Source organism: Lithobates pipiens, unplaced genomic scaffold (assembly GCF_037356315.1).
Source record: "Lithobates pipiens isolate NorthernLeopardFrog02 unplaced genomic scaffold, aLitPip1_a1.2 Scaffold_27, whole genome shotgun sequence".
NCBI lineage: Eukaryota > Metazoa > Chordata > Amphibia > Anura > Ranidae > Lithobates > Lithobates pipiens.
In genome coordinates, this window is record NW_027507788.1 from 228715854 (window position 1) to 228736496 (window position 20643).

General features: G+C 50.7%; 1 protein-coding gene across 1 annotated transcript in view; it reads left to right on the forward strand.

Moving 5' to 3' along the window:
- Nucleotides 1-20643, forward strand: part of LOC143934610 (uncharacterized) — a 102046-nt gene that overhangs the window by 42044 nt on the left and 39359 nt on the right. The window contains exons 5-6 of the mRNA XM_077458358.1: nucleotides 6794-6863; nucleotides 12143-12748. Coding sequence (XP_077314484.1) covers nucleotides 6794-6863; nucleotides 12143-12748 — 676 coding nt within the window. The remainder of the gene's footprint in view (nucleotides 1-6793; nucleotides 6864-12142; nucleotides 12749-20643) is intronic.

The window sequence follows — 20643 nt, forward strand, 5'->3', positions numbered from 1 at the left end:
TGTCTGGATAATTAAAATCCTCCATTATGATAACACTTCCCATCCTTGCTGCTAATCCAACTTGTGATAGGAGGTCCATCTCCCCTTCTCCCTCAGGTTAGGGGGCCTATAGTATACTCCCAGTATTATTTCCCCCTTAGCTTCATCCCTTTGGGGCTCTACCCATAAGGATTCCACCTCCTCCCTAGCTCCCTTAGTGATGTCTTCTCTCACGTTCACTTGTACATTATTCTTGATATATAGGCATACCCCTCCCCCTTTTTTACCCTCTCTATCCGTGCGATAAAGGGAATATCCTTGAATGTTTGCCAGCCAATCATGAGAGCTGTTGAACCAGGTCTCTAAAAATTCCCACAAAATCCAAATCCTCCTCATACAACAGTATCTCTAGTTCACCCATCTTGCCCGACAGGCTCCTGGCATTGGTAACCATGCCACGTAGTTTAGACCGGTCACATATTATCCTCTTATTGGGTCTTCTGAGATTGCAACTAGGACTTGTTACTATACTTACCTTGGGTTTATGTGCTTTGGTCAACCCGACCACTAATGCCCCCAATACTCCCGTCTGGAATATGTTCCGTGCTGACTATCTCTACCTTTGCAACCTCCCCCCCCCCCCCCCCCCCCCCATCACCTAGTTTAAAAAACCCCAGGGGAATGCAGAGTCCTGGTGAGACCAGATATAGTGACGGCAGAGTCCTGGTGAGACCAGATATAGTGACGGCAGAGTCCTGGTGAGACCAGATATAGTGACGGCAGAGTCCTGGTGAGACCAGATATAGTGACGGCAGAGTCCTGGTGAGACCAGATATAGTGACGGCAGAGTCCTGGTGAGACCAGATATAGTGACGGCAGAGTCCTGGTGAGACCAGATATAGTGAATGGAGAGTCCTGGGGAGATCAGATATAGTGACTGCAGGCTCCTGGGGAGAGCAGATATAGTAATAATAATAATAATAATAAATTTTATTTATAATGCACTTTCCATCAAAAGACCTCAAAGTGCTACATAATTACAATAAAAACAAACCGCTTAATTTACAAAACATTTGCTAAAAAGAAAAGTCTTCAACCCCTTTTTAAAATTTTCAGTAGACTGAGAAACCCTCAGACTATCAGGCAAAGCATTCCACAGACGTGGGGCAGCAGCACAAAAAGCCCTATCTCCCATGGTTTTCAACCTAGTTTTTTTTAGTGGCTGCAGAGTCCTGGGGAGATCAGATATAGGGAGTGCAGAGTCCTGGGGAGATCAGATATAGTGAATGCAGAGTCCTGGGGAGATCAGATATAGTGAATGCAGAGTCCTGGGGGGATCAGATATAGTGAATGCAGAGTCCTGGGGAGATCAGATATAGTGAGTGCAGGCTCCTGGGGAGATCAGATATAGTGAATGCAGAGTCCTGGGGAGATCAGATATAGTGAATGCAGAGTCCTGGGGAGATCAGATATAGTGAGTGCAGGCTCCTGGGGAGATCAGATATAGTGAATGCAGAGTCCTGGGGAGATCAGATATAGTGAATGCAGAGTCCTGGGGAGATCAGATATAGTGAATGCAGAGTCCTGGGGAGACCAGATATAGTGAATGCAGAGTCCTGGGGAGATCAGATATAGTGAATGCAGAGTCCTGGGGAGATCAGATATAGTGAGTGCAGGCTCCTGGGGAGATCAGATATAGTGAATGCAGAGTCCTGGGGAGATCAGATATAGTGAATGCAGAGTCCTGGGGAGATCAGATATAGTGAATGCAGAGTCCTGGGGAGATCAGATATAGTGAATGCCGAGTCCTGGGGAGATCAGATATAGTGAATGCAGGGTCCTGGGGAGATCAGATATAGTGAATGCAGGGTCCTGGGGAGATCAGATATAGTGAATGCAGAGTCCTGGGGAGAGCAGATATAGTGACAGCAGAGTCCTGGGGGGATCAGATATAGTGAGTGCAGAGTCCTGGGGAGAGCAGATATAGTGAGTGCAGAGTCCTGGGGAGATCAGATATAGTGAGTGCAGAGTCCTGGGGAGATCAGATATAGTGAGTGCAGAGTCCTGGGGAGAGCAGATATAGTGACTGCCGAGTCCTGGGGAGAGCAGATATAGTGAGTGCAGAGTCCTGGGGAGATCAGATATAGTGACTGCCGAGTCCTGGGGAGAGCAGATATAGTGACTGCAGAGTCCTGGGTTTAGTAACACTTTTTAATAATTGCAAATCCTTCTTTGGTTGGACGAGGTGGAGAGTGTGACATCACTGCCCGCCTCTTCACCTCGTCCAATTAGGAAATACTTTGCACAATCAGCACAAGGGACCTAACATAGTCAGTAGGATGTGTCCCTTGTGCTGATTTCTCTTCTGTTAGTAGAAAATCTTCTCAGTCCATCCCTGCCACAATCCTCCACTGTGTCTGGTGTCCTTACAACTAAGGGGTTGTCCCAGGCTTTGATCAGGAGAATCCTTGTATGCCCCGCCCTTTCCGCCCAGATCCGCCATTCATAGAACCTGTACTGCACCTTCTATGAATGGAGGGGGTGGAGCTATCAATCACCCACACATCCTACATTCTCAGACATTGTTTCTATCATGTAACAAATGTAAAAAGATAAATATCCATTCCTGAAATTCAGCTATAAATGGATTTCTTTTAGTATTGAATGTGAGTAAATTATCCGTCATACAATGTAACGTTTTTTAGAGATCCGATGCAGCGGGCGCATTACTACCACTGAGCAGCAGGGGGGGCCGTCTCACTCCTCTCCTTGCCATACAGAAAAGACTCTTGTTGTGTAATTTGTGTTTTTGCTGATCTGGACATGAATAATTTGGGGCTCCGTTTACACCAGGGAGCCTATTGGGAAAGATTTGGCCATTGAAGAAGAAGAAGAAGTAAAACCAGACCCTCCCCTCCCCCCCCCCCCCACCCCCCAATCTTCCCGACTCGTCTGACATAATTATGGACAAATTCTCTGCGTCACTCTTGCCATAGATTTTGAAATGTTGGGCTGGTTAAGGGCTGTTGTCAGAGGCTGACTTTCGCATGCGTATGACAAACGTGTCATGTGACCTGTCACCAGTACACAGACGTGGGGGGGGGAGGGGGGTTATTTGGGGCGCAGAATGCAGTGAAGTGGAATGCAAGTGTTTGAAATGCAGAATGCAGCAGAAGTCAGCACTTGGCCAGATTTGCCTGATTTGCAAAGAGACGCATGGCAGGCGGAATGCGGCCCCCATCCGCGCTGCACCATTGGGGTCAAGGAGAATCGGAATCATTACCAATGCAGGGAAATGGCACCCGACTCCACGAGGAGCCCTTTTATTATTTCCCCCTTACTGCTAATCCATTCCCTGATAATAAATCCCTGCGATTATAACGTTTTTAAAGAGCACCTGTCACAAGCAAAACATCTGCTGTAACTGACCTCTTTTTGAAAAATGCCAAGTGCCTGGCTTTGTTGCTCGCTGGCTTCAGCAGTTTGAATCACTGAATTGATAAAGCAGCTGAATAGCAGAGGCAGTCCGCTTCAACATACCTGCCGGCAAATTGGGGGTAAGTGTCCGTACTTTCGCTTCTTAGCATAGGCGTGCGCACTAGGTGTGCCGGGTGTGCCTGGGCACATCCTAATCACCTCGCATGCATTAATGTGGCTGAGCCGGCTGCAACTCGCTGCACCAGGTGTGCAGATTCTTTCCACCCTGCTGCTGGAGCCGCTGTTCTAGAGTAGCTATTGTGGGTTGTGACAGGGTGGGCTGTGACGGAATGGGTTGTGCCCCCCCCCCCCCCCACCAGACTGAGCTCCGGGGCCTGCTCTCTTCTTCCTACTGCTGCATAAGGGACACAGAGGGCAGCATGTATGTCTTCTCCCTCCTCCTCTCTTCTCTCTCCCAGCAGCCGCAGTACATAGGGGAGAGAACAGAGCTCAGTGCTCCTCCCTCCTGCATGATGTACTGCAAAGAAACGGGGGTAATGTAGTCTGGAGGGGTGGGATTGCCATCAAAATGAATGGAACTGTGAACTGTAACAAGGAGGAGGTGAGTTTCTGTTGTAAAATTTATAAAGTAGTTTTTCTCCATCACTAATAGGCGCTAAAGAGGCTACACTAATGGGCGCTGATGAGGCTACACTAATGGGCGCTGATGAGGCTACACTAATGGGCGCTGATGAGGCTACACTAATGGGCGCTGATGAGACTACACTAATGGACACTGATGACACTACACTAATGGGCGCTGATGAGGCTACACTAATGGACACTGATGAGACTACACTAATGGGCACTGATGAGACTACACTAATGGGCGCTGATGAGGCTACACTAATGGGCGCTGATGAGACTACACTAATGGGCGCTGATGAGACTACACTAATGGGCGCTGATGAGGCTACACTAATGGGCGCTGATGAGACTACACTAATGGGCGCTGATGAGACTACACTAATGGGCGCTGATGAGGCTACACTAATGGGCGCTGATGAGGCTACACTAATGGGCGCTGATGAGGCTACACTAATGGACACTGATGAGACTACACTAATGGACACTGATGAGATTACACTAATGGGCGCTAATGAGGCTACACTAATGTGCGCTGATGAGACTACACTAATGTGCGCTGATGAGACTACACTAATGGGCGCTGATGAGGCTACACTAATGGGCGCTGATGAGGCTACACTAATGGGCGCTGATGAGGCTACACTAATGGACACTGATGAGACTACACTAATGGACACTGATGAGATTACACTAATGGGCGCTAATGAGGCTACACTAATGTGCGCTGATGAGACTACACTAATGTGCGCTGATGAGACTACACTAATGTGCGCTGATGAGACTACACTAATGTGCGCTGATGAGACTACACTAATGTGCGCTGATGAGACTACACTAATGTGCGCTGATGAGACTACACTAATGGGCGCTGATGAGGCTACACTAATGGGCGCTGATGAGACTACACTAATGGGCGCTGATGAGGCTACACTAATGGACACTGATGAGACTACACTAATGGGCGCTGATGAGGCTACACTAATGGGCACTGATGAGACTACACTAATGGACACTGATGAGGCTACACTAATGGACACTGATGAGACTACACTAATGGACACTGATGAGGCTACACTAATGGACACTGATGAGACTACACTAATGGGCGCTGATGAGACTACACTAATGGGCACTGATGAGACTACACTAATGGGCGCTGATGAGGCTACACTAATGGGCGCTGATGAGGCTACACTAATGGGCGCTGATGAGACTACACTAATGGACACTGATGACACTACACTAATGGGCGCTGATGAGGCTACACTAATGGACACTGATGAGACTACACTAATGGGCACTGATGAGACTACACTAATGGGCGCTGATGAGGCTACACTAATGGGCGCTGATGAGACTACACTAATGGGCGCTGATGAGACTACACTAATGGGCGCTGATGAGGCTACACTAATGGGCGCTGATGAGACTACACTAATGGGCGCTGATGAGACTACACTAATGGGCGCTGATGAGGCTACACTAATGGGCGCTGATGAGGCTACACTAATGGGCGCTGATGAGGCTACACTAATGGACACTGATGAGACTACACTAATGGACACTGATGAGATTACACTAATGGGCGCTAATGAGGCTACACTAATGTGCGCTGATGAGACTACACTAATGTGCGCTGATGAGACTACACTAATGGGCGCTGATGAGGCTACACTAATGGGCGCTGATGAGGCTACACTAATGGGCGCTGATGAGGCTACACTAATGGACACTGATGAGACTACACTAATGGACACTGATGAGATTACACTAATGGGCGCTAATGAGGCTACACTAATGTGCGCTGATGAGACTACACTAATGTGCGCTGATGAGACTACACTAATGTGCGCTGATGAGACTACACTAATGTGCGCTGATGAGACTACACTAATGTGCGCTGATGAGACTACACTAATGTGCGCTGATGAGACTACACTAATGGGCGCTGATGAGGCTACACTAATGGGCGCTGATGAGGCTACAATAATGGGCGCTGATGAGGCTACAATAATGGGCGCTGATGAGACTACACTAATGGGCACTGATGAGCCTACACTAATGGACACTGATGAGGCTACACTAATAGGCGTTGATGAGGCTACAATAATGGGCACTGATGAGACTACACTAATGGGCACTGATAAGGCTGCACCGATGGGCACTGATGAGGCGGCACTGATGAGGCTGCGCCGATGGGCACTGATGAGGCTGCGCCAATAGGCACTGATAAGGCTACGCCAATGGGCACTGATGGGCGCTGATGAGGCAGCACTGATCATCAGAAATGATCAGTGCCTTGATTATCTGTGTACATGTCCTCTGTCACACTTGCCACTCTCCGGCTCTGAGCCGCTGTGACAGCTTGTGAGGAAAGTACTGTCAATAACCAGCAAGTCTGTTTACATGTGATCAACTGTAATTGGACACAGCTGATCACATGGTAAGGGCCACCATGATTGGCTCTTTACTACGATCTGTGGACACAGTGATCATTGAGCACCCCAGATGCCAGCCCGTGTGTTATTTATATATATATATAATCATACACACACACACGTGTGTTTTGAGCTTTGCGGTGCACACACACCTCTTTGCTTCTGAGCATGGAAAAATGGTTTAATAAACTGGACCTGCTTCCCATCTCTGGCTGTGGCTGCCCTTACTTTGCACTGTGAAATGCGTTGGTGGTTTATATACATTTTTAGTGATTTATGGTCTTTAACTTTTTTTTTTTTTTTTTTTTTAGGAAATTGCCAAACGGCTTCAGCAGCTGGAGGAGGAAGAGCTGCAGCGGAAAGCTCAGGAGAGCTTGGAAGGTAGGAATGATCTATTACTGACAGGCGGGCCGAAGGGGCTGCAGGGCGGACTCATAGTGAAAGCGCGTACCACCTGCTCAGATATGATTCAGCCACTATGAAGGGTGCAGCTCGATGGGGGAGTACTGCATTGACTCACTGGAATTTTTTTAGAATTTTGCAATAACATAACATTATTCATTGTGAGCTGCCAGAACTGATGTTCTTATATAATGTTCTGTATTTAGACACATGAGAGCCGGGCGTGACAGAATGAATACAATTTTACAATGTGATTATTATCTGACAATGAGTGTATAATACCCGGGAAAATCGGGAAGTCCATAAACTGCGGCAGAAACAACGTTTTGTCTTCTGTGGATCATTTTACAGCATGCTGGAGTATTTTTGTTACTGAGATAAACTCAGAATGAACACGCTGCGTGTTGGCTGATCCTAAAGCTGCTCCATGTAGTCTTCTGGGCGATGCTGCAAAAGTTACAGAAAGTTTTACTGAAAAACAAATTCAGAGTAGCGCGGGAGTGACACCATAATGTAGATGAGAGTAGACTGCAGCGTCTTCCCCTTTAGATCAGGGCTCTCCAAACTTTCTAAACAAAGGGGGCAGTTTACCATCTTTCAGACTTTAGGGGGGCCGAACTAGGGCCAGCGGAGTAGAAAATGTCCTGGCGTCCAGTGGAAGTAAACAATGCCCTATCTTTGGTGTCAGTGGAAAGGAATAGTGCCCCATTGTTGGTGTCAGCTGGAGGAATAGTGCCCCATCATTGGTGTCAATGGAAGAAATTCTTCCCCATTGTTGGAGTCAGTGGGAGGAATCGTGGCCTTTTGTTGGTGTCCGTGGAAGGAGTAGTGGCTCAATGTTGTAAATGGAAGGAACTGCACCCCACAGTTGGTGTCAATGAAGAGAATTATGCCCCATCATTCGTGTTAATTGAAGGAATTATGCCCCATGATTGTTGTCAATGGAAGGAATTGTGCCCCATCATTGGTGTTAATAGAAGGAAATGTTCCCCACAGTTTGTCAGTGGGAGGAATTGTGCCCTTTTGATGGTGTCATTGGAAGGAATAATGTCCCATCATTGGTGTCATCAACTGGAATTATGCCCTGTTGTTGGTGTCAGTGGATTGAATAGTACCCCAAGGGCAGGATAAAAGCAAGCAAAGGTCTGCAATTTGGAGACCGCTGCTTTACAGTTTAGACTGTGCCGTTTCCATGCACACCATAGACTGTGCCATTGTCTGTGTAGAGCATAGATGGAGGCGTCTTCCCTTTAGACCCGTAGACTGTGGCGTCTTCCCTTTAGACCCCGTAGGCTGTGGCGTCTTCCCTTTTAGACCCCGTAGGCTGTGGCGTCTTCCCCTTAGACCCTGTAGACTGTGGCGTCTTCCCTTTAGACCCCGTAGACTGTGGCGTCTTCCCTTTTAGACCCCGTAGGCTGTGGCGTCTTCCCTTTAGACCCCGTAGGCTGTGGCGTCTTCCCTTTAGACCCGTAGGCTGTGGCGTTTTCCCTTTAGACCCCGTAGGCTGTGGCATCTTCCCTTTAGACCCTGTAGGCTGTGGCATCTTCCCTTTAGACCCCGTAGACTGTGGCATCTTCCCTTTAGACCCCATAGACTGTGGCGTCTTCCCTTTAGACCCCGTAGACTGTGGCATCTTCCCTTTAGACCCCGTAGGCTGTGGCGTCTTCCTTTAGACCCCGTAGACTGTGGCGTCTTCCCTTTAGACCCCGTAGGCTGTGGCGTCTTCCTTTAGACCCCGTAGACTGTGGCGTCTTCCCTTTAGACCCCGTAGGCTGTGGCGTCTTCCCTTTAGACCCCGTAAGCTGTGGCGTCTTCCCTTTAGACCCCGTAGGCTGTGGCGTCTTCCCTTTAGACCCCGTAGGCTGTGGCGTCTTCCCTTTAGACCCCGTAGGCTGTGGCATCTTCCCTTTAGACCCCATAGACTGTGGCGTCTTCCCTTTAGACCCCGTAGACTGTGGCATCTTCCCTTTAGACCCCGTAGGCTGTGGCGTCTTCCCTTTAGACCCCGTAAGCTGTGGTGTCTTCCCTTTAGACCCCGTAGACTGTGGCATCTTCCCTTTAGACCCCGTAGACTGTGGCGTCTTCCCTTTAGACCCCGTAGACTGTGGCATCTTCCCTTTAGACCCCGTAGGCTGTGGCGTCTTCCTTTAGACCCCGTAGACTGTGGCGTCTTCCCTTTAGACCCCGTAGGCTGTGGCGTCTTCCTTTAGACCCCGTAGACTGTGGCGTCTTCCCTTTAGACCCCGTAGGCTGTGGCGTCTTCCCTTTAGACCCCGTAAGCTGTGGTGTCTTCCCTTTAGACCCCGTAGGCTGTGGCGTCTTCCCTTTAGACCCCGTAGGCTGTGGCGTCTTCCCTTTAGACCCCGTAGGCTGTGGCGTCTTCCCTTTAGACCCCGTAGGCTGTGGCATCTTCCCTTTAGACCCCATAGACTGTGGCGTCTTCCCTTTAGACCCCGTAGACTGTGGCATCTTCCCTTTAGACCCCGTAGGCTGTGGCGTCTTCCCTTTAGACCCCGTAGGCTGTGGCGTCTTCCCTTTAGACCCCGTAGGCGGTGGCGTCTTCCCTTTAGACCCCGTAGGCTGTGGCATCTTCCCTTTAGACCCGTAGACTGTGGCGTCTTCCCTTTAGACCCCGTAGACTGTGGCGTCTTCCCTGTAGACCCGTAGACTGTGGCGTCTTCCCTTTAGACCCGTAGACTGTGGCGTCTTCCCTTTAGACCCGTAGACTGTGGCGTCTTCCCTTTAGACCCGTAGACTGTGGCGTCTTCCCTTTAGACCCCGTAGACTGTGGCGTCTTCCCTTTAGACCCCGTAGGCTGTGGCGTCTTCCCTTTAGACCCCGTAGGCTGTGGCGTCTTCCCTTTAGACCCCGTAAGCTGTGGCATCTTCCCTTTAGACCCCGTAGGCTGTGGCATCTTCCCTTTAGACCCCGTAGGCTGTGGCGTCTTCCCTTTAGACCCCGTAGGCTGTGGCGTCTTCCCTTTAGACCCCATAGGCTGTGGCGTCTTCCCTTTAGACCCCGTAGGCTGTGGCGTCTTCCCTTTAGACCCCGTAGGCTGTGGCGTCTTCCCTTTAGACCCCGTAGACTGTGGCGTCTTCCCCTTTAGACCCCGTAGACTGTTGCGTCTTTCCTTTAGACCCGGAGACTGTGGCGTCTTCCCTTTACACCCTGTAGACTGTGGCGTCTTCCCTTTTAGACCCCGTAGACTGTGGCGTCTTCCCTTTTAGACCCTGGAGACTGTGGCGTCTTCCCCTTTAGACCCCGTAAGCTGTGGTGTCTTCCCTTTAGACCCCGTAGGCTGTGGCGTCTTCCCTTTAGACCCCGTAAGCTGTGGTGTCTTCCCTTTAGACCCCGTAGGCTGTGGCGTCTTCCCTTTAGACCCCGTAGGCGGTGGCGTCTTCCCTTTAGACCCCGTAGGCTGTGGCATCTTCCCTTTAGACCCGTAGACTGTGGCGTCTTCCCTTTAGACCCCGTAGACTGTGGCGTCTTCCCTGTAGACCCGTAGACTGTGGCGTCTTCCCTTTAGACCCGTAGACTGTGGCGTCTTCCCTTTAGACCCGTAGACTGTGGCGTCTTCCCTTTAGACCCCGTAGACTGTGGCGTCTTCCCTTTAGACCCCGTAGGCTGTGGCGTCTTCCCTTTAGACCCCGTAAGCTGTGGCATCTTCCCTTTAGACCCCGTAGGCTGTGGCGTCTTCCCTTTTAGACCCCGTAGGCTGTGGCGTCTTCCCTTTAGACCCCGTAGGCTGTGGCGTCTTCCCTTTAGACCCCGTAGACTGTGGCGTCTTCCCCTTTAGACCCCGTAGACTGTTGCGTCTTTCCTTTAGACCCGGAGACTGTGGCGTCTTCCCTTTACACCCTGTAGACTGTGGCGTCTTCCCTTTTAGACCCCGTAGACTGTGGCGTCTTCCCTTTTAGACCCTGGAGACTGTGGCGTCTTCCCCTTTAGACCCCGTAGACTGTGGCGTCTTCCCCTTTAGACCCCGTAGACTGTGGCGTCTTCCCCTTTAGACCCCATAGACTGTGGCGTCTTCTGGTGCTTACCCTTACACTCACAACAGTTGTGTTATTAAATGCTGGCAGAAATGCCAGTGGGGTGTGGGCATAAAGATTGACAGTGGGGGAGAGTTGTATAAACAGTAAAAAAAAAAATGGCCCCAGTTGGAGCAGTATGGACAGAGATGGATATTTCCCAAATCCATATCGCTTTTGTGCAGATGTTGGTGCTTAAAAAATTGTTCTTAGTGTAGTAATAACGTGGCAACCAGAGAATGTGGCAATGGCAGCCTCTATGGTCCTCGCAGGAAAGGACTTCTTTAAGACCATGTAGGGCCATACTTCTACCTAGAAGGTATTACACCTCATTCAGCCAGTCATGAAAACGATTGGCTTGTTGCCCATAGAAACTAGAAATGTCTTTTTAACTTGATCGGTTTTATGGATGCATTATCCAGTCTGTAATACTACAAGACCCCCATTAGCATTGACCTGCGTTAGATGGTTTGGGAGGCTCAGAGCACAATGGTGACCCCCTCCCTGCTCACAGTCTATACATGGCACCGAATGCAATTAATTAGCAATAGAAGAACTTGCAAATGGCTACTAATTAATAATGAGAACAAAAGTCTCTCATATTGGAGAGTGAAGGGTGGGACAGGAGTGGACACATACAGTATATAGGAGGATTGTGCTATCGGTTGGGTCCTTTTTTTCCTTGGTGCTGAACACTGACCCCGGACAAATGTGCATTATGTACACTATCTATGGGATATCACTGACAAACCTAATCGGGCCATCTGTGGGCCCACAACTGTTATGGGTGGATGGTGGGTGGGATGAAGACTCCCATTGACTTCCTTCATTTCTCATGGTCTGATGTCCATGTCCATCCTCTGGATTTGTAGAACCTACCTTGCGTCACTCTATAGAGATGAGTGGAGCTGAGAGCCAAGTTTTTGGTAGATTGCAATTTTTAAGGAAAACTCTTTTAACAAGCACGCAGTAGGTTCTAATCTGCTTCAGGATAAGATTGCAATGCATGCCAATAATATATGTCTGTTGAGTCATGTATGTGCCTTTAAGCCGAACGTGTTCTGTGATGCTGCTAATACTCATTTACCTGTAATGTCTTTTTGTCTAGTCCAAATCGCTTTCACTCTGAAGTTGTGCAAGGGCTTTTCCTTGCTTGTAGACGTGTTGCAGATGTGTGTTTTTTTAAAGCTTACTAACCTACGCTTTATGTTTGCATGTGTAAACAAGAGCAAAGTGGCTTGCCATTCTTGGACAATGATGATGAAGAGGAAGGCTACACCTTCCAAAACGATAATTCTAAGTACGCAAGCTCCTCAGATTACATTCGAGGTCCAAGAAGCTCCGAGAGGGAGCACATGCCCAAACGTCCCGAGGAACCCTCCGGCAGAATGAATCCCAACCGCATCTCCTTTGGCCAAGTCCACTATGATAGCAACGGTTCGAAAAACTCTAAAACCCCAGAGCAGTGGAAAGAGCCGGTCCGTAAGGAACAAGGGCAGTTTCCATACAGGAACCCTAGGCACTCCTCCGAGAGGAGTCCGTGCCATCCGAGTGGCCTTGAGGCAACTCCAACGCATGACAGGGATAAAGTCCGCAAAGAGGAGAAAATCCGAGGCCATCGGGAAAAACACTGCAAGCACCAATCTGACAGATGTAGGCGCTCCAGCTCCGATAGTGACGACTACCCAGAACATTGTGCCAGAGACAAAAGAAGCCGCCGTTCCCAATGGAACCAAAACCGAGAACACCACCACCACCATCATCACCACCATCACCACCAACGGTCTTCTAACAATCATTCTTCTAGGATGTCAAGTCACGAATTGAGAACAGGTACTAAATAGATGATAATGATACAAAGATTCCTGTAAGTTAGTTTTTGTTTTTGGGGGTTTTCAAGGTCCATTGAGAAGAATTGTGCAACTTCACAACAAGTTGGTTGCAGGAGGCTGTAAATTGTGCTGGGACCACTTACTGACAAAGGACATTTGGTTACGTTTTTGGGAAAGTCCTAATAGCTTTCTGCTTTTCTCAGACCCCCTTCCCCTTGAGAGGGGATTAGGTCATGGGAAATGTATGTGGTCTATTTGTGTCCTTCTTCTTCTTCTTCTTCTTCTTCTTCTTCTTTTTTTTCTTCATTAACAGCCCGGACATGTTTTGTTTACTTGTATGCCAACCACTATATGAGCCTAGCTTATGGAGGCAAACCCTCTTGTGTTATTTAACCAACAAAAAGTCTCCACAATAGTTCATGCATTACGTGGCCACAGTTTTGTGGACGCTTGACCATCACAAATTCTATAGGCTTGTTGGACATCCTGTTCAAAAACCATCTACATTCATACAAGGTTATTTCCTACCCCCTTTTTCGCACATGAGGTTATAACAGCCTCCACTCTTCTGGGAAGGCTTTCCACAAAGATTATGGAGGGCATCTGTGGGAATTTGTGCCCATTACGGGAGGTAAGTACTGATGTTGGCTGAGAAGCCCCGGGAACAACGTCCGTCTTCCAATTCATCCCAAGGGTGTTCAGTAGGGATGAGGTCAGGACTCTGTGTAGGATACTAGAGTTCCTCCACACCAAGCTGGTCCAACCATTTGATGCGGCCCCCTTTTTGTGTCTATAATATCCTCCACCAGTGGCGTAACTATAACCTTCAGGGCCCCGATGCAAGAAACCATGAAGGGCCCCCCTGAACCCCAGCCAGGGCCCTTCCCTCCGAGTCCGGCGATGGAACTCCAGGGCGTGGTCACAAGTATGACCTTTGTGAGCCCTGTAGTTCCACCACTGGCATCAGTAGTTTTTTTTTTTTATTATTTTATTTTTATTTTTAGGTGCCCCATTGGGGGACTGTCCCTAGGCAGAATAGGGTCCCATCTCCAGAAGAGATGAGGTCCTTTTCTCCAGGGCAGATGAAGTTACTGCCCCCAGGTGAGAAGGGGTCCCTGTCCCCAGGGGAGATGGGGGTCCCTGTCCCCACGTGAGAAGGGGCCCCTGTCCCCAGGGGGAGATGGAGGGGGTATGTAATGGTGTGTGGGGGATGGGGTCCTCTCACTCACCATGACCAAGCTGTAGGGCGCGCACTCATCCATGTTGGCCTGGGCTCCATCCAGTGTGCTGGACGGGTGATCAGCATATCTCCCAGAAAGACCTTTCATCACCTGTGTATGACGGGGGAGGAGGGGGGCTGGCAGACAAGCCTGCAGTGTCCTCCGGGGGGCTCTCATAGGGCTGCACTGCATCTGTGCGCTTAAAGTTTGTTTACCCGGGAGAAGTATGCAGTGCAGTGTGGGCCGGACTCGGGGGGGGGGGGGTACTCTGGCTGGGGAGAACAGACATCGGACTGAGCGGCAATGCATGGAGCAGGAGAGGGGTACTCTGAGGAGCCGGCTGAGGACACAGGTCATGCGGGGAATGCACAACTAAATAGCAGCCAGTGCGATAGTCGAGCATGGAGCTCTGCTAGTCACCCTCCACCTCCAGCCACCCGTGTGCATGGTGCACTGGTACCCCTACCTGCCTATGCTGCTGCCGGCCATATGTAGAGGGGGCTGCATGGGCCCCCCTGCAGCACAGGGCCCAGTTGCGGTCGCGACTTCTGCACCCCCTATAGTTACGCCCCTGTCCCTCCACTCTTCTAGGAAGACTTCACACAAGATATTGGAGGGTGCCTGTGGGAATTGTTGCCCATTTTGTAAGGTCAGGTGCTGATGTAGGATGAGAAGACCTGACCCGCCATTGGCATGCCGATTCACCCCCAAAGTGTTGAGTAGGGTTGTGGTCAGGGCTCTGCACAGGGCGTTTGAGTTCCTCCACATAAAACAGGTGACAACATGTCTGTTATGGAGCTGGCTTTGTACACAGGGGGCAGTCATGCTGGAACCGTAAAGGGTCTTCACCAAACTGTCACCGCAAAGTTGGAAGATCACAATTGTCTACAATGTCCTTGTATGATGTAGTATTAGCAGCAGCCTTAATAATTTGGACTGGAGGGGGAGGGGGGGGGGGGTGGGGGATGTACTTTTAAGCAATATAGTAGTGTTGGAATTTTTTTTTACCCTGAAACTTGGCATATGTCCAGTAAAAGAAATCCTTGCAAGGAAAAAAAAAAAGGTTTCCGCAATAATTTTGTCTGTGGTATTATGTTGCTGTCATTTTCAGTGTTTTCATTGCTTTTATCTTGTGGTGTGTTTTTTTTATAGTTTCTGTATGTTTTCACCATGACTAATCCCTTTCGGGGATCAAAAGCTTTTTACACAAATAGGACATCACCAGGGTGGCCCAGACATTGTAAAGACTCTGCATATAGTAGGGATTCTTAACCCGGGGTCTCCAAACACCGTTGGGGTTACAGGAACCGATAACGCCAAAACGCTCTCTAGCATTTCATATACTGTATTCTCAACATGTAGCCAATAGTATAACCCTAGTGTTATGGGGTGTCTACCGCGTGGCCGGACTTGTTTTTTCATTTTTTTCACTTTTCTTTTAAAGCGGTCCTCCACCCTGAAGTGGAAGTTCCGCTCATCTGATCCCTCCCCCCCCCTCCTTTGCCACAATCGGCACCTTTCAGGGGGGAGGGGGGTGCAGTTACCTGGATAATCCAGTTATCTGCACCCACTTCTGGGACAGACCCCCGCAGATGCCCCGCCCCCCCCCCCCCCCGTTGTGTTCTGGGAAACACACAGTTCCCAGGACACAGCGGGGACCAGTAGAGACGCGCTGCGCGACTTGCGCATGCGCAGTAGGGAACCGGGCAGTGAAGCCGCAAGAGGATGGCGGCGGGGGCAGCAGCGGTGGGGGCAGCAGAGAGACGAGCGATCGCTCGTCATCTGCCAACGACATCGCTGGACCCCGGGACAGGTAAGTGTCCATTTATTAAAAGTGTGATATTTGTAGCTGCTGGCTTTTAATATTTTTTTTAAAGGTGCAGAACCACTTTTAAGTGTTATATATACAGCGGGGGAAATAACGATCGTCTCCCCTGCAGATTGAGTAAGTTTGCCCACTTACATAGAAATGAAGGTCTATAATTTTTATCATAGGTGTATTTTATATGATAGAGACAGAATATAAACCAAAAATCCATAAAAAACACACAATACAAATGTTATAAATGGAGTTGCAGTTGTGAGTAAAATAAGTAGTTGGTGGAGAAACCCTTGTTGGTGATCACAGAGGTCAGACGTTTCTTGTAGGTGGTGATGAGGTTTCCACATCTCAGGAGGGTTTTCTCCTCTCTTCTCTACAGATCTTCTCTAAATCCTGAAGGTTTCTTGGCCGTCTCTTGGCAACTCGAAGTTTCAGCTCCTTCCATATGTTTTCTATGGGATTAAGGTCTGGAGACTGGCTAGGCCACTCCATGACTTTAATGTGCTTCTTCTTGAGCCCCTCCTTTGGCGGTATGTTTTGGGTCATTGTCATGCTGGAAGACCCATCCATGACCCATCTTCAGAGTTCCGGCAGAGGGAAGAAGGCTCACTTTTTTTTTTTTTTAAATAACAAACATGTTATATTTACCTGATCTGTAATGGTTTTGCATAGAGCAGCCCGGCTCTTCCTCTTCTGCGTCCCCGCTTCCTTTGGGTGGGGGGGCACTCATGCATGCTCACTCCCAAGCCGGTGTCCTATCATATAGAGTCCCCCATCGGATAGTGTCCGCTGTGTACTGCGCATACACACAGATTCCGAAAATAGCCGAGGATGAACGGCGCCTGCGCCGTGAGTCCAGGTTCTATCCCCACCATCCAAGTGGACATAGAGTAGGAATATAAAAGTGCCGAGTGCGGCGAGGCCGAGCCTGAAGCGTGGCGAGCGGCTCTCTAATTTTCCGAACCCTATGTCCGCTTGGATGGTGGGGCTACCACCTCCACTCACGGCGCAGGCGCCGTTCATCTTCTGAGATTTTCCGAAGCTTCTTCTGCCCCGTAATGCGCATGCGCAGTACGGGGCGAACACTATATGATGGCAGGACGCTATCTGCCAGAACACCGGCTCTGTGTGTCCATAAAACCCATAGAGCGTATCTTGACCATGCCCCCTGCTCCCTCCCTCCTGGCTGTGATTGCTCCTGCTGCTGTGTCTGAGCCAATGAGGAGCTTCTTCTCTTGTGCACAGCCCTGGATCAAGATCGGGCTCAGGTAAGTATAAAGGGGGGGGAGGTCCAGTTCTATGTCCCAGGGGGCATGTCAGTTCTCGGCAGAGAGGATGGCCACCTAGACGCAGAGAGTAGAGGTCCAGCTCCGCCACACTAGTGGTGGCGTCTCTAGGGTTGGTGTCACCCGGTGCGGTAAAACATGGTGTCACCTCCCTCAACACAACTTCCACCCCCCCAATTGGGCTCCCTGGTGTCACCCACAGCACCAAACCCCCCCCAATTGGGCTCCCTGGTTTCACCCCCAACACAACCCCCCTCACCCACCCCATTGAGCTCTCTGGCGCTGGGCAGGTTAGTTTCACTGTCACGGATGGGGGGGACACCTTCGTAGTCGGATATCCATTCTGAGTTAATGGTGCCACCCCTCTGGCAGGTGTCACTTATGGCTCTGGTCTGCTTTACAACCATAATGAAAGGAAAGACTCGGCTCATATACCATTGTTATGCACGAGGAACCTATAGGTAGAGTTTTTGCTTTCTAGGGTCCAGCTGGGTTTTAAGCTAACAGACCGTCTCCCAGCGATCAGCCAGGAGTCTGCTATGATGTAAAGATCCCCAGAGAGATGGCTGTGTCCCTATCCAACCTTTTAAAGGACAGGTTCACCTTTCAGAGCATGTTACGCCCATATTTGGGTGTATTGTGGAACATGCTCCAAACCTGCCTCCCCGCACCCTCAATATACTGCAACCCCCCCCTTCCCAATAACAGAGGGTGGAGGATCTCCTTCCCCACACCCACTGTCACATTTTGAAAGTAGGGAGGCAGTGCCGGGCTCCTCCCACACAGCCGCATCGTTCAGACACAGCGATCCGATCTGTGCAATGCTTTGCATGCTCCTGCGGGGATAAAATAATAAATGCACTTTTTTCCCTGCAAAAATATCTGCTTTTTATTGTTATTCTTCATTCTTAAAATGTGAACTTGTAAGCCTTTAATTAGTCATCTGCTGATGCCTTCTAGAACCATTGGCACTGCAATATCTGGAAAGTCAGTTTACCTTTATGCGTTGTCCTGCAGCTTTACCGGCCCACACCCTGACTCCTGGAGCCCTGAGCTACAGTCGTCTCCATTAACAAACCCCTGTGCATGCCCGTGCAATCAGTGGGTGCGTGTCACCACCAAACGTGGACCTAGCATTGGAGGCTTCATCCTGCAAAGTCTCTGGGCTCCAGGACCCTGAAAGAGTTGACAAGTGAGTTCTCTTCATCTGAGGCAATCCTCCTGGAACCCCTTACCCTGTATGAGTGAAAACACAAGGTGTGCAAGTATGAGAGAGCCACACTTCCGAGAGCCCAATCTCGAGGGATAGTGAGGAATGGCCTTAGCCTCAGCTCCCCCCAGCCATGCCCCCTGATGTGTTTCGTCCAGATTCCGGAGCTCTCGCACTTGCACATATGAGCAACTTCTGAATTCATGCTAGAGATGCCACACACATACCAGTGTGGGTCACCGGAGGAGAGATTTTAGTGTTTTAGACCGGTGCTCCAAGCATTTCTAATGGGTCAGAGTGAGAAGGTGCCACCGGTCCTACCCATGAGTCACTGATTCCTCCCTATGCTAAACTGTGCACCACATCACCGGGCAATGGCTTGTCTCAGTGCTTATCTGCTGGAAAGATTAATCCGACCAGCACCCAGCTGTGGTAGATGGGCTCAGCACCCAGCTGTGGTAGATGGGCTCAGCACCCAGCTGTGGTAGATGGGCTCAGCACCCAGCTGTGGTAGATGGGCTCAGCACCCAGCTGTGGTAGATGGGCTCAGCACCCAGCCAAGGTAGGTGGGCTCAGCACCTAGCCATGGTAGGTGGGCTCAGCACCTAGCCATGGTAGGTGGGCTCAGCACCTAGCCATGGTAGGTGGGCTCAGCACCTAGCCATGGTAGGTGGGCTCAGCACCTAGCCATGGTAGGTGGACTCAGCACCTAGCCATGGTAGGTGGGCTCAGCACCTAGCCATGGTAGGTGGGCTCAGCACCTAGCCGCGGTAGGTGGGCTCGGCTCCCAGCCGCGGTAGGTGGGCTCGGCTCCCAGCCGCGGTAGGTGGGCTCGGCTCCCAGCCGCGGTAGGTGGGCTCGGCTCCCAGCCGCGGTAGGTGGGCTCGGCTCCCAGCCGCGGTAGGTGCTTTGGGTGTAGGAACAAACTTTAAATCCTTGCATTTAGAGATTTTAGTGTTTTAGACCGGTGCTCCAAGCATTTCTAATGGGTCGCAGTGAGAAGGTGGCCCCCGGCCGCGATAGTTGGGCTCGGCACCCGGCCGCGGTAGGTGGGCTCGGCGCCCGGCTGTGGTAGATGGGCTCGGCACCCGGTCGCGGTAGGTGGGCTCGGCACCCGGCTGTGGTAGATGGGCTCGGCACCCGGTCGCGGTAGGTGGGCTCGGCACCCGGCTGTGGTAGATGGGCTCGGCACCCGGTCGCGGTAGGTGGGCTCGGCACCCGGCTGTGGTAGATGGGCTCGGCACCCGGTCGCGGTAGGTGGGCTCGGCACCCGGCTGTGGTAGATGGGCTCGGCACCCGGTCGCGGTAGGTGGGCTCGGCGCCCGGCTGTGGTAGATGGGCTCGGCACCCGGTTGCGGTAGGTGGGCTCGGCACCCGGCTGTGGTAGATGGGCTCGGCACCCGGCCGCGGTAGGTGGGCTCGGCACCCGGCTGTGGTAGATGGGCTCGGCACCCGGTCGCGGTAGGTGGGCTCGGCACCCGGCTGTGGTAGATGGGCTCGGCACCCGGTCGCGGTAGGTGGGCTCGGCACCCGGCTGTGGTAGATGGGCTCGGCACCCGGTCGCGGTAGGTGGGCTCGGCACCCGGCTGTGGTAGATGGGCTCGGCACCCGGTCGCGGTAGGTGGGCTCGGCGCCCGGCTGTGGTAGATGGGCTCGGCACCCGGTCGCGGTAGGTGGGCTCGGCACCCGGCTGTGGTAGATGGGCTCGGCACCCGGCCGCGGTAGGTGGGCTCAGCACCAGGTCGCTGTAGGCGGGCTCGGCACCTGGTCGCGGTAGGTGGGCTTAGGAGCAGAGGTCCAACTTGAGCATTTGACATTTATCGGAACTGAGTTGGGAATTATGGCGGAGAGATCGCGTTCTCTATGACCCAGCGCATTAATACCAAATGTATTTTGCTTCGGGTGTAAAAAAAACAATTGAAATTCTTGCTTTTTCTTTATAATAGCATTTCTTTGATTGCCTCACAATGGTGCTCAGTCTACTCATTGTGATAGTCTGGGGACTTTTCTCTCATCAAAGCCGGGAAGAGAAATCCCCGTGGGATTTTATAAAGGAGTCATCAAATGACAGTGCAATCCAAAAGCTTAAAGCCCATCATTGAAAAGGAAAGCAAAGCATAGATGTATCATATTCTGGTAACGCACTGTGCGATGGGTTTATGAGCTCCGTTTATTTGCACAAGTTTGCTCTGGGGAGTTAAGGAGGTGAATTTTTTTAGTTTTTCTTTCACATTGGCGCTATGACGGTTCTCGGTGAAGCGTGAATCCCCGGAGACGCTCTGCAGATAGAGACCTTTACCAAGCCGATTTCTGAAAAGAGGCGTTTTAGATGGTTGTTCCCCAAGTATTGATCTTGTG